Source organism: Trichosurus vulpecula, chromosome 1 (genome assembly GCF_011100635.1).
Source record: "Trichosurus vulpecula isolate mTriVul1 chromosome 1, mTriVul1.pri, whole genome shotgun sequence".
NCBI lineage: Eukaryota > Metazoa > Chordata > Mammalia > Diprotodontia > Phalangeridae > Trichosurus > Trichosurus vulpecula.
The window spans coordinates 425,559,079-425,572,423 of record NC_050573.1 but is presented as its reverse complement, the minus strand read 5'-3'; the positions used below and the strand labels follow the sequence as shown (position 1 = coordinate 425,572,423).

General features: G+C 36.3%; 1 protein-coding gene across 1 annotated transcript in view; it reads left to right on the top strand.

Moving 5' to 3' along the window:
* The window catches only part of ELOVL7 (ELOVL fatty acid elongase 7), a 106,253-nt gene extending 98,693 nt beyond the window's left edge, over window positions 1-7,560 (top strand). Inside the window, exons 7-8 of the mRNA XM_036767318.1 lie at window positions 4,689-4,825; window positions 7,005-7,560. Coding sequence (XP_036623213.1) covers window positions 4,689-4,825; window positions 7,005-7,214 — 347 coding nt within the window. The 3' untranslated portion in view covers window positions 7,215-7,560. The remainder of the gene's footprint in view (window positions 1-4,688; window positions 4,826-7,004) is intronic.
* The last annotated feature ends 5,785 nt before the right edge of the window (window positions 7,561-13,345 follow it).

Here is a 13,345-nt window from a genome sequence, read left to right as displayed (position 1 = left end):
TCACAAGATTAAGTTACTTAAACTTACCCTTGTTTTGTGTTCATCTACATCCATATTTCATAAATATGTGTTTGTTGCTGTCATTGTTCAGTTGTTTCAGTCATGTCTGACTCTTCATGATCCCATTTGGAGTTTCCTGGCCAAAGGTACTACAGTGGTTTGCCTTTTCCTTCTCCAGCTCATTTTACAGATGAGGAAACTGAGGCAAACAGGGTTTTGTGACTTGCCTAGGGTCACACAGCTAGTAAGTGTCTGAGGCCAGATTTGAACTAATGAAAATGATTCCTCCTGACTCCAGGCCCAGTGCTGTATCCACTGTGCCACCTAGGTATCCCACTCTTGATTTATTATGCGGATAATTAAAGTTAACACATTACAACAAGAAAGGATATGAGGGGACTTGAGAATTACTTTACATCTCACTTTGTGCCTCCCGTTGACTCTCCAAATCTTGATCTTTATTGCTTTTGAGAAAGAGTTCATGAGAATGTTGAGAATTTAGATCTGGAAAGGATTTTAGAGGCCATCTGGTCCAACACTCACTTTAGAAGCCCCTGAAAGTCATCAGATCATAGAGTTAAAGCTAGAAAGGACCTTAGAGACCATTTATTTTAATTTTTTACATACAGCAGTTTTATTGACATAATACTCTATATTCTGGAATCTCTTAGACTGATGGCCTCTCCTACTTTGGAAAGTTTCTATCACACTAATTTGTCCTTTGCATTCGTGCATTTTTGAAGCAGCTAGGTGGTGGTGCAGTGGATAGATCACTGACCTGGAGTCAGGAAGACCTGAGTTCAAATCCAGCCCCAGATACTTACCAGCTAAGTGGCCCTGAGCAAGTCAGTTGACCTCTGTCTACCTCAGTTGCCTTTTCTGCAAAATGAAGATATAATAATAGTACCTAACCCCTTCCCCCAGGATAATATGAGAAAATATTTGTAAAGCACTTTGCAAGCCTCGCAGCACTATATGAATGCTGGCTATTATGATTTCCTTGGCATCTTTGTTTGGTCTTCCATGTAGAGTTCTGTGAAATACTTTGTGCATGGACTATCTATTCAGTGCCATCCAAGGCAGCAATACCCTTAGAAATATTTCCCACATGAAGGCCTAACCTTCCTTACCTGGAATGAAATTGTCAAACCCAGAACCGATTTTTTTAATACATTCCAGCCCAGCTAATATTTACCTAGTATTTAATTCCCTGGCTGGCTGTTGAACTTCCTTATGCAATAGCATTAGCATGGTTCTCCTGCTTGTGTTTTCTTTCATTTAAATAGGTGTATACTCACAGATATCTGCAGATAATTTTGACATTGACTCTGTATATATCCAACTTGAGAGGAGAATGGCAAGAGTTGCCTAGTTCTCCAGGTGATAGAACATTATGTGTTGTTCATTTACAAAGTTTAATTCATTTGAAGATTCAAATACTTTGGGAGGCCTTTTATCAGAGAAAGAAAAACAATTTCAGAGAAAAGTAATCTTTATCAGGAAAACCTCGCAAAAGCAGGCAAAGCAAGTTTCTACCTAAACCATCAAAGATGGATTAAGTGTAATATCTTAAAGTTCTCCAGAAAAGTTTGTATATTTGCATGTTTATTTTCCAGAAGGTTGCACAAAATGAGAATAATCAAAGAGCTAAAATATTGTAATAGTAACAGTTCCATATATGATAAAAATCTTACTTTAGATACCTGTGAACAGGTACATTAAAATATTTTAAAGAGAATATTCTCATGATGACAGAATTAGCCATTTACTCTGGTACCATGTTTATTAGGTTCTGACTTGATATGTCATTGATACTAGGATCTATACCCTGGAAGTCTTTCCTTGGTGAGAGTATCAGAATTTCGTGATATAGTAGGTAGAGTAATAATGATGGCTCCATGTTAATGGCCAAGGAAATGTCTTCCCATCATAGAACCATGAAGCTCAAATAAACGTCTAGAGTGTGTTAACTATGGAAGAGCCTTTGTGAACTAAGACATAAATCATCAAAAATGGATTAAGTGTCTTATAGCTCTCCAGAAAAAAATTTGCTACTATCCTGGTGTATCTATTTAAACTTATTTTTCAAAAGGTTAAGCAAAATGTGAATAATAAAAGCTAAAAATTGTAATAATAAGGGTTCCATATGTAATAAAACTTCATTAATTCTGACTCCAGTGGGGAGTCTAGGGGGACAGAGACTAGCCAAAATTGAATTTGACCATGCTTATAAAGGAAGAGTTTGCTAAAGCAAATGGTATCAACAAGATTAGAGGAGGAAAATGCAATTGCTTGAGAGAATAAATTATTTTTGGCACCTCCTCAGCACTTTGTGAGCACATGTTTATATATAATTTTTATGCTGATTATGAATCTTATATATGCATCTGATCTCTATGAAATAGCATTTTGTTAATCTAGTTGGACTTCTTGTATTTATTTAGAAGTCTATTTCTATGTTGATTACTAAACTACTGTATTAAAAAAAAAACAAAATGAGACAGTATGGTAAATAGAGTTTTGGATTTGGACTTGGATTAAAATCCCATGTTTGGCACTGGTTGGCTTTGTGACTTTGGGCAAGTATCCTAACCAATCAATGACCAGAGGATTCCCCAGGACTGATTTCTTAAGTCATAGGCAGTTGATAGAGGGAGTCTTCACACTAGTTGTCCTCCCAAGCTATCAGATATGAGGTAACACTCCACAAAAGAGTTACTCCATGCTTAGAGGGTACCCTGGGACCTTGAGGGTTATTTCACACAGTCTAATAGTTCCTACCAAGTTTTTGGAAGATCTTTAGGTATAAATCTGCCATCTATGTTCTAAGCTGAAAGACGTTTAGTGCCAAAGATTGTCCACCAGGTGGTAACATTTTGTGGCCACTGAAATTCATAAAGATAATATAATCTTTCTCCTGAACTCCATCTGGGTGTCTCATTAGCATATCAAACTCAGTATGCCTAATATGAAACTTATTGTCTTCTCCCATAAACCTTTTCCTCCATCAGATTTCCCTATTTCTATTGAAGGAATCATTATCCTTCTATTCTCGGATTTGCAACCTTGTAGTTATCCTTAATTCTTTCCTTTTACCACCAATATCCAAGCAATTACCAACTCTTACCGATGCTACTTCTACATTTCTGAAATTGCTTCAGGCCCTTATTCTCTCTAGCCTTAATTATTGCAAAAATAATTTGGATTGGCCTCCTGCTTCCAATCTCTACCCTATCCAATTAGTATTCCATGAAGTTCCCAAAATAACCATTCTAAGGAATAAGTCTAACCACAGTACACATCTGCTTAAAAAATCTTTAGGGGCACCCTATTCCCTCTGAAATAAAATACAAATGCCTTAGCCTAGGATCTAAGGCCCATGTCCAGCATTATTTCATGTAAGTCCCTCTCAGGTACTCTACATTCTATTCAAACTGACCTCCTTGAAATTTTCAGAATTCAGAATTCCATCTTGCAGCTTCTTTGCTTTGTACAATCCATTCCCCATGCCTGGTTTGTATTCCCATTCTGACCTCTGCTTCTTAGAGCAGGATATCTAAACCTAGGGTCCATGAACTTGTTTTTAAAAACATTTTGATAACTGTATTTCAATATAATTGTTTTCTTTATAATCTCATGTATTATATTTTATGCATTTAAAAATATTACTCTGAGAAAGTATTTGTAAGACTTCCCTAGACTAAAAGGAGTCCATGATACAAAAATGATTAATAAAAAAACTCCTCTTAGGAGTTTTCATTTACTTCAAGGCTCTGCTTAGGTACCACCTCTTACTGGAAGCCTTACCTGATCCCCCTCCAGCCAATTTTTAGCATTCTCTCCTTCCTCAAATATCTTCTAGTTGCTTATCTGTTTATTACTTGTCTCCCCCATTAGAAAGTAAGCTCCTAGAGGGCAGGGACTTTTTTGTTTTTGTTTTATCATTGCCTCTCTAGAACATAACTCAATGTTTCGCACGTAGGAGCTACTAAACGACATTATTGGGAAAATAACCTAATTGATGAAAGTACCAATCTTTGAATTGTTAGAAGGCTTAAAGCATTGTTTTCTTTTAAAATTTTGTAATTTTAATTTTTTCTAGTTTAAATTGGATTTTTCTAGTAATTAGTCTGAAGCTTTTGAGGATTTGCTATATTAATGAATTTTAAAAAGCACTATTCTTTGGATAAAGTAAAATCCTTTGAATAATATATTTTAAAGCAACAAAACTGTTTTCTTTCACAACAAGAAAAATATGTTGCTTGTTGTCATGCCGGTGGAAGGAGAAGCCTTTTTTAATGTTTCCCTGTCAGTGCTACAAATTATTGTGTTACTTTGAATATTTTTGAAAAGTATTGTGGGTAGAACAAATAAATTTTAAAAAGAATGTTCTGATATGTAACCATTATAAATGGAATTCATCTTGTATTTGAAGTAAACAGCCATTTGAAGTAGGAGCCATTTTATACCTTATCTAAATAAATTGTATTTGCTAAAGTTGTCAAGGATTTTGCCAATCTTGGGAATTGCTCATATTTTTTCTAACGTATTAAGTCTGTAGATTCAGCAAATTTGAGTTCTCATATGACATTTTCTTCCAATTAAAAATCAAGGAATAATGACATTAAAAGTCTTCAGTCATATAAACCCATCTCTTGGACAACCAATGACAATGCTACATTTTGCAGGTGGTTTGGGAACATTCCATGCCTTGTTGAATACAGCTGTTCATGTAGTCATGTACACCTACTATGGATTGTGTGCACTGGGACCAGCCTACCAGAAATATTTGTGGTGGAAAAAACACTTGACAACACTACAGCTTGTGAGTAACTCCCCTCCCCTTCCCATACAGTGAATTTTAAGCCCAACAAGTGGAAATCAGTCCATTTCTATGTAAATTATATTCCCAACCAAATAGTCCACAGAGGAAACAAATAACTTTATCATCGTACATTGTGTAGTTAATCTTTTGGTATAATTTTAGTTTTATCAGGAACCTGGCTGAAAACAATTGAGTATATTTATAAAATAGCAAGTACTAATTACCAAATCTTAAGCCAGAATCATGTGTATACTATCCATCCCAGCTGTTTCATTTACAGTTAAATCAAATAGGTAGATTTGAATAATTAACATGAATCAGCCTAATGGGATCTATTATGACTATAATACTAAACTGAAAGAGAAAAGATTCACATGCTTGGTTCAAACTCTCCATAGCTTATCTCACAATATTGGGCAAGTTATTTAATTTTTAAGTAATTAAAAATAATTATCTCTCTTTCCTCTTCCCCACCATTCCCAACCTCAATGTGTATAAACTCCAATATTTCCTTAACCAAATTTCAGAAAGTTGATAAATTAATGTTCTTTAAAAAATTGTTTTCCAGTCACAGTTCATAATTACGCTCTAATCAAATGAGTAGCCAACACACACCTAAAAATCTGTCTAGCAGGAATACCTCTTCAACATCTAAGTTTGAATTCTGCATCATAGAAATTTGTACAAAAATGTGACATGTAGCTATGCTGCCTTTAGAAGTATTATTTAAGGCTTGAGCAGAGTATTAGCTTAAATGTTTTTGTATCAGCATCCTACTCTGTCCAGCAAATTGACCTCACATTCTACCAAAGCTGAAGAAGAAAGTATGGATTTAGGGTTGTATAGCTAGATTTAACATTTAAAAAGGGAACTTCTAGTTATCACTTAACATGGATTGAGTACCCAGAATATGCTAGAAAACATACAAAACAACTCTATCCTATGTTCCCTGTCTTAAGGTGGAAGAATTAATTTTTGACTCAGGACCTATGCCATGGCAAGATTTGATTATGTGCCTAGAGATGGTTGCCCTTGAGTATACCCAGAAGGGCCTACTTTCTATTCTCTCCATTGTTCTAATTCCTATAGCGACAGTGTGGTGTCACGGTAAAAATACTGTTCCTAGAGCCGGGAAGATCAAGCTTCAAATGCTGCCTCTGACATTTAACTAGCCTCCTAGCTTCCCTGAGTGTCGGTTTCCTTGTCTGTAAAATGAAAGGGTTGGGTTATATTGCCTCTGAAGTCCCTTCCAGATGTAGATCCATGATCCTGAGATCCTATGAACTCACTGAGGCCAGCCAAAATCCATCTTTGAAGAGCCTACTCTGAAGACTTAGAACAGCAGGGAAAGCGAAAGCCATTTTTGCATAGAGCAACGGTTCACAAACTCTTTTTCAGCCTGTAGCACAGCATTATTTGGGAGACTTATGCATATGCTGGTAATTGTAAGTTGCATGAAAATATAAGTTCAGTCTAATTCCTGAGTCACACATGCCTATGTAATTGAAAGTGGACCTTTTATATCATTTGGGGCACACCTGACAAAAATTTGGGGCATGCTCTTGAAGAACTCCTTGGCTTAGTGTGTGGGAAGATGCTAGGGATTCTTTTGGTTACTTCAAAGTCAGAGTTGCTCTTAGCCCATTTTGCAAAGATAACCCCCACATATTTAGGTTGTTGTTCCATTGTGTCCAACTCTTCACGATCCCATTTGGGGTTTTTGTGGCAAAGATACTGGTGTGGTTTGCCATTTCCTTCTCCAGCTCATTTTACAGATGAAGACACTGAGGCAAACAGAGTTAAATGACTTGCCCAGGGTCACACAGCTAGCAGGTGTCTGAGGTCATATTTGAACTTAGTTCCTACTGACTCCTGGGCCTGCCACTCTATCTACTGTGCCACCTAGCTGCCCCATTTGGGGACACTTTTAGGACAACCTATATTCTCCAAAGAAGGTCTTCTCTGTTGCCAGTGTGAACCAGTTCTGAATTTAGATCCATAGCAAAGCAACTCTTAAGGAAGTTACTTTTAAAGCAAAATTGCTGGCCCAAGAGCAGCCAATAGAGGTGCGTGAGAAGTATAGGTTGGTTGTACAAGTGGTTAAGAATTAAACTGCTAATTAGAAGAGTTTTTAAATGGCAACAAAATACCTGACTATTTTCCTTGTTCTCTTCTTTAGGTTCAATTTGTTATGGTGACAGTGCACATAGGACAATCCTTCCTTGTAAAGGATTGCAAATACCAGTTTCCAGTATTCCAGTACATCATTATGTGCTATGGGTGTATCTTCCTGATACTGTTTGCCCACTTTTGGTATCGTGCTTATACCAAGGGCCAAAGGCTGCCTAAAACTGTGAAAAATGGAGTCTGCAAAAGCAAGAATAACTGAAATCTCATGTTGACACAGATATTTCAGACTGTTACACTATACTCCTAGACAATCAGGACATATTTAGATTTGCAGTACGTTTTGTATGTTTTTCTTCAAAACCAAGAGCTTGTATTTTTATGATAAGTTATTTGGGTTTCTGATATTTGAGAGGGCGGGTAATATGCAGATTAGAAACTAATCTTGAAGTTTTTTGACATTTTCAACTGCTATACAAAATCTAAAGGTCTTGCTCGACGCCTTTCATTATGATGACACAAAGCAATTGAGGTAGAAAACTCTTCAAAGAAGTCCAACATGCATGACAAATATTAAGTATTTTGAGCACTGAGAAGAGTGTAAACAGTAACTTAGATACTGCTGAAGGTGGGCTGACTTAGGATTACTGTTGGCTCCACTAAACACTTCAATGATCCTGGAGTTGATTTTCCCATTTAAATAGAAGACAGTAGTGAAGATTAAGCAACTTTTTCGGAGTTAGTCTGTCATATTAAATATAATTTAGAGGTAATTTGCAGTCAGTGGGTCTTTTGGGCGACAGTTTCTACTGACAAACCTTTCCTCCTAGAACATTAAGAAAAAGATGATAGGGACTGAGAGGCTAATAAAAACAACCCATTACAGTTATTTTATCCCTGGGTAGAGTTGAATTTGCCAAGAAGAAAAAGTACTTAAGGTTCAGCTGTGATCTTCATTTTGAGTATTTTTATTGGCTCCGTTATGTTTAGCATGATTCAGCTGTAACTTGTCTTCTCACGTGTTTGATCTATGGTTTAAAGGAAATTACCTTTCATTATTGGTTTAAACAGACTTCAGGTTCAAAGTGATTTTAGGGTGCCAGTTGTGCCCACTATTCAGATATCTTTTGGAGGTAGTTTTTGAAGCAGATGAATGTAAATAAAAGAAAGGGCAGGTGTTTAAGAGTGAGTATACCTGTTTATATATTATATTAGGTTTTTTAAATAAAGATGATCAGGAAGAGTGATTATGGAGTCATCCAAATACTAGTGCCATGGAGTAATTAATTGTCCCTCTCAAAAAAAGTATTAAAGAGGATAGTTTCTGTGGTTGTTAGCTTTAATCTTCTCTGAGATCTTCACAATGTTATGGCACTTTGAAAAAAAAGTTCTGAAGTTCTGACTCACCTTGAATGTGTTCTGTCTCTTTAAAAGATCTCCATTCACTTACATGAGCTGATACAAAGTGAAATGTACTGTGTACAGAGTAACAGCAATACTGTAAGATGATCAGCTGTGAATGACTTAGCTATTCTTAGCAATGCAATGATCCAAGACAACTCTGAAGGACTTATGATGAAAAAAGTTATCCATCCTCAAAGAAAGAACTCATGGTGTCTGAATACAGAATGAAGCATACTTTTTTAAAGAACTTTCTTTATTCTTCTTGAGGGGTTTTTGGTCTATGTTTTTGTTTGTCAACATGACTAACATAGAAATTCTTTGCATGACTACACATGTATAACCTATATGAAATTGCTTGCCTTCTCAATGAGGGGGGTTGGAGAGGGAGGAAGGGAGAGAATTTGGAACTCAAAGTTTTAAAAGCAAATGTTAAAGATTGTTTTTACATGATACTTAGGGAAAAATAAAATACTAAATAATTTTTTAAAAACCAGTTCCCTTTCTAAAAATTCTCATTTTCATAAATGTAAGATAATGTTAGTCAATCAGAATTAATTTTAAAACCATGGATGTACTTTGGTCAAGGACAAATTGAAATCAAAATTCTGAATTTTTCTAGACTTGTTTATATCAAAGTTTGAATAATTATTTTACACCACAAACTGATTTTGGTCCCCAAATAGATATGCTACCTAGCTAATATGTGACCTACAATAAAAACTGGGTTTATTGCAAATGTAGTGGATTGTGTAATACTAATTAGTGGATTGTGTTTTTCCTGTATATCCATAACTCTCTAGTCTAAAGTCCATCCTTTGCTGTTGTCCTATGCCTTCATTTCTTGCCAAATTCTCAAGTTCTCTTGTTTCAAAATGATGCACAGGGACATGATTCACTTACCATACAAAAATCTAGAGGGGCATAGAAATGACAGAATAAAGAGAAAGAGGAGCTTATCTTGGAAAGGATACAGAGATCAAAGAACCAATCCCTCTCCAGCCATCTCAATGTCCGTGGTTCATTCGGAGGCAGAAGTTAGAAAATTATAATAAAGGGATACTATGGTCTGTGCTTTCAGATACCCTAAAGTTCTAAGTGATGAAAAGCAGAGACCTTAAGGAAGGCAAAAGTGAAAGAGAAAAGAGTATTGGTTCTTCTTACATACTTTCCTCTGATCTTGCCTCCACTACCTACTTTCTCTTCAATTTGCCTGCACTGTCCTTTCTGTATGATTCATATAGGCATGGAAAGGATGGCAGCTTTAGTTGAGAAGAGGAAACCGTTTTTTTAGTCTGATTAGAAGTAGATGCAAAATCAAATGATGAGGAAGTTGGGGAGAAGAAGAGGAGATTTTTTTAAAAAATCCTAGATAAGGGCTTCTATTAAAAAAAAAACACTAGTTCACTGTGAATGTTACTGGATGAGGGGTTTGTCTAGACTCAGGTTGGTAGAGACAGGTTCCAAATCTCTTGAGTCACATAAAGATGTTCTGTCTAGTAGGATGTCTTTAACTTTTCAGTATTTCCTTATCTTTGGTTTTAAACAAGCTTTATTTATGAATTTGTGAGCTATAAGTTTTTGCTTAGAATTTGTGAATCCTGAAAGGGACTAAATCTATGAGGTATTTCTAAATGCATAAATTGCTAAGTATGGGACTTTACCATTTTACAGTTTTAGTATACTTTAATTCAACAGACTACATTGTTTGCTCCATGAAATTCCATCTCTTCCCTGTTGTTTTATTTCCATTGACTCTTTTATGGGTTGTAAAATATTCTCTGAATAATACAAGAATAAAATTTGGATCTCTGTATGTTGTAATAAATTTGAGGTATTATATCACTTTTGTCTGTGTATTTATCTATTGCCTTTTACCTTGTAGCCACTTAGAGGGAAGCGTGTCAAATATTCATTCAGCACCATATAACAAATATTTGTTAAGCACCTCTTGTGTATAAGTCATTTTTAAAAAACACCCATTGTATATAAATGACTAGATTTTGTGGGGAGATAATAAGACATGGATCCTGCCATCTAGGAACTTATCATGTTATGGAAGAGTGATAACATACATAAATAATTCTAATGCAAAACACTGTATACATGTTCTATGAATGGTACCATAGTAACTGCTGTATAAGAGTCCAAAAAGAGGAAATACCATTATGGCTGGAGTGATCAGGTAAGGCATCATGAGGAGGCTAGATTTTAACTAGGCCTTAAAGGATGGCGAGATACTCATAGAGATGGGGCAGTGTGTGAGGAAGGAGGTATGTCAAGGAGTTCATTCTAAATAGAAAAAAGAAAACAGTTACTGAATTTCAGAGCTAGAAAAGATAACATATTAATTCAATCCCCTCTCTGAGGGGTTGAGGAAGAGAGATTAAATTATTTCCTCTATAGCTCAATAGTGGTAGTTGGAGAACTAAAGGTGGGATCTTCTGACTTGTAGGCCAGGGCATTTTCCCTTACACCATAGAGAGGCAAAGGCAAAGAGACAAGAAAACCTAAGGTCTTTTCAGGCCAGTTTGGATGAAGTTAAGGGTAGCATTGAGAGAGGTTAGAAAAGTAAAAGGAGCCAGATGGTAGAAAACCCTAAATATCAAACTAAGGAATTTAGATTTTTATTCTAGGAAGCTTTCAGAAGTTTTTGAGCAGATGACTGATAATCAAAACAGTATTTTAGGAAAATAAATATGATGGTGGCATGTAGGATTGCTTCCTGGCTTCTTTCAAGACTCAGCTCAAATCCTACCTTCTACAAGAGGCCTTTGCCAGTCTCTCCTTTTGCCAGCAGCTTCCCTCTGAGATCAGACCCCATCTGTAAATGCATTTCTGTATGTTGTCTTCACAATTAGAATGTGACCTCTTGAAAGGCAACCACCTTTCTTTGTATTCCCAGCACTTATGACAGTATAAGCACTTACATTTTTTATAATGGAATCTATATGATCCATATGATGGGAGGTTGAAAATCAACGAGGAGGCTATGACAACAATCCACATACATAAGGTGGAAGTGGGGCTGGATTGCGGTGGTGAACCTGAGAGTGAAAAGCAAAAAACTAGGAAGCTATTAGGAATTTACAAGAATTGATGACTGGTTGCATATAAGGAATGAGTGAGAAGGAAGAGCAAGAGATAAAAAAGGATGAGTAAGAGATCTTCTGAAATAGCTCAGCTCAGCAGTCAATTAATATTTACAGGTCCTATGAGAGCTAAAGAAATATATGCAAGGTATACTTGTGCTGCTCAAGGAATTTAGAATCCATTTAGGAATACTGGACAAATACACAGAAATTACATGCAATATATAAGTGCCAAATGAGTAGCTGAAGAAATTTTAAATAGTTAACTTTTTATGTAATACTTGGTATGTCAATATAAAAAAAAAGGTCTGGCCTTTGAAAAAGTCAGTTCATGCAGTCTTCTCCAGCTTAAATTTTGGAATCTTAAATGAAATTGGTTAATTCTGTTTTAAAAAGCCTTTACTAAGTACCAATTATGTGCTACGTACTGTGGTTACAAAGCCAGAAACAAACAATCCCTGTCTTCAAGAAGCTTACATCCTGCTGGCTGATTCAAAGCCACCTCATCACTAGCTTTCAAGATGAAAAGGCACACTTAGAATTAATTTGGCTCAGGTCAGAGGTGGGAGGACACCAATATCTGAAGTAGAGCTTAGCCAAAGAATCTGCCCCAGAAGAAAGAACCGCAGAAAGAAAATTTTTCTTCAGTAGGGCATTTGCTTCAAAAAGAAGCATCCTGGGGCATGTATAACCTTGTGACTCTTTATAGTAAGAGGAAATGTGTTATTAAAAAGAAATAATCAAAGGAATTCAGACAGAGAGTAGGTCTAAAAAGATTTGTTGTGAGTTAAAACGACCCTATTTTTGTTTTCTTTTGATGTTGTTTTCTTTGATGTATGTTTTGATATTGTTTTACTTATGGTTGATAATATGAATTGACCATACCTTTGCAAATATATTTGTTTTTATAAGAATAAAACTCAGTTTTTATTAAATGGCTACTGCGTGCCAGGCGCTGTGTTAAGTGTTGGGGATACAAAAAGAAACAAAAGAAAGTCTCTGCCTTCAAGGAGTCTGCAATCTAATGGAGAGATGAAAAGCAAACAAACATATATAAAGAAGCTATAAATAAGATAAACCATAAGTAATTAACAGAAAGAAGGTACTCAAATTAAGAGGGGTTGGGAAAGGCAGCTAGATGGTACAATGTATTAGAGAGGTGGGCCTGGAGTCAGGAAGATCCATCTTCCTGAGTTCAAATCTGGCCTCAGACATTTACTACCTGTGTGAGCCTGGGCAAGTCACATCACCCTGTCTGCCTCAGTTTCCTCCTCTGGAAAATGAGCTGGAGAAGAAAATGGCAAACCACTCCAGTATCCTTGCCAAGAAAATCTCAAATGGGGTCATTTAGATTCAGACACAACAGAAATGACTCACCAGCAACAATAACAGAAAAGGCTTCCTGTAAATTAAGATGAGATTGTAGCTGGGACTTGAAGGAAGCTAAGAAGTAAAGATGAGGACAGAAGCATGGAGCATGCAGAGAAAAATGCCTGGAGCTTAGAGATGGAGTCTCTTGTTTATGAACAGCAAGAAGGCCAATGTCAGTGTACCATGGAGTACCTGGCCAGGAATAAGGTGTAACAAGACTGGAAAGGTAGGAAGGGGCTGGGTTATAAAGGACTGTGAACACCAAAGGAATTTGTCTTTCATCCTGAATGAGATGGAGAACCACTGAAGTTTATTGAGTAGGGAGGACAGCATCCATGGACCTGTACTCCAAGAAGTGTAAAAAGCCAGATGACACAGTAGATAGAGCACTAGCCCTGGAGTTAGGAGGACCTGAGTTCAAATACGGCCTCAGACACTTGACACTAGCTGTGTGACCTTGGGTAAGTCACCTAACCCCATTGCCACCCAAAAAACAAGCAAACAAAAAAGTATAAGAATAAAAGTATGC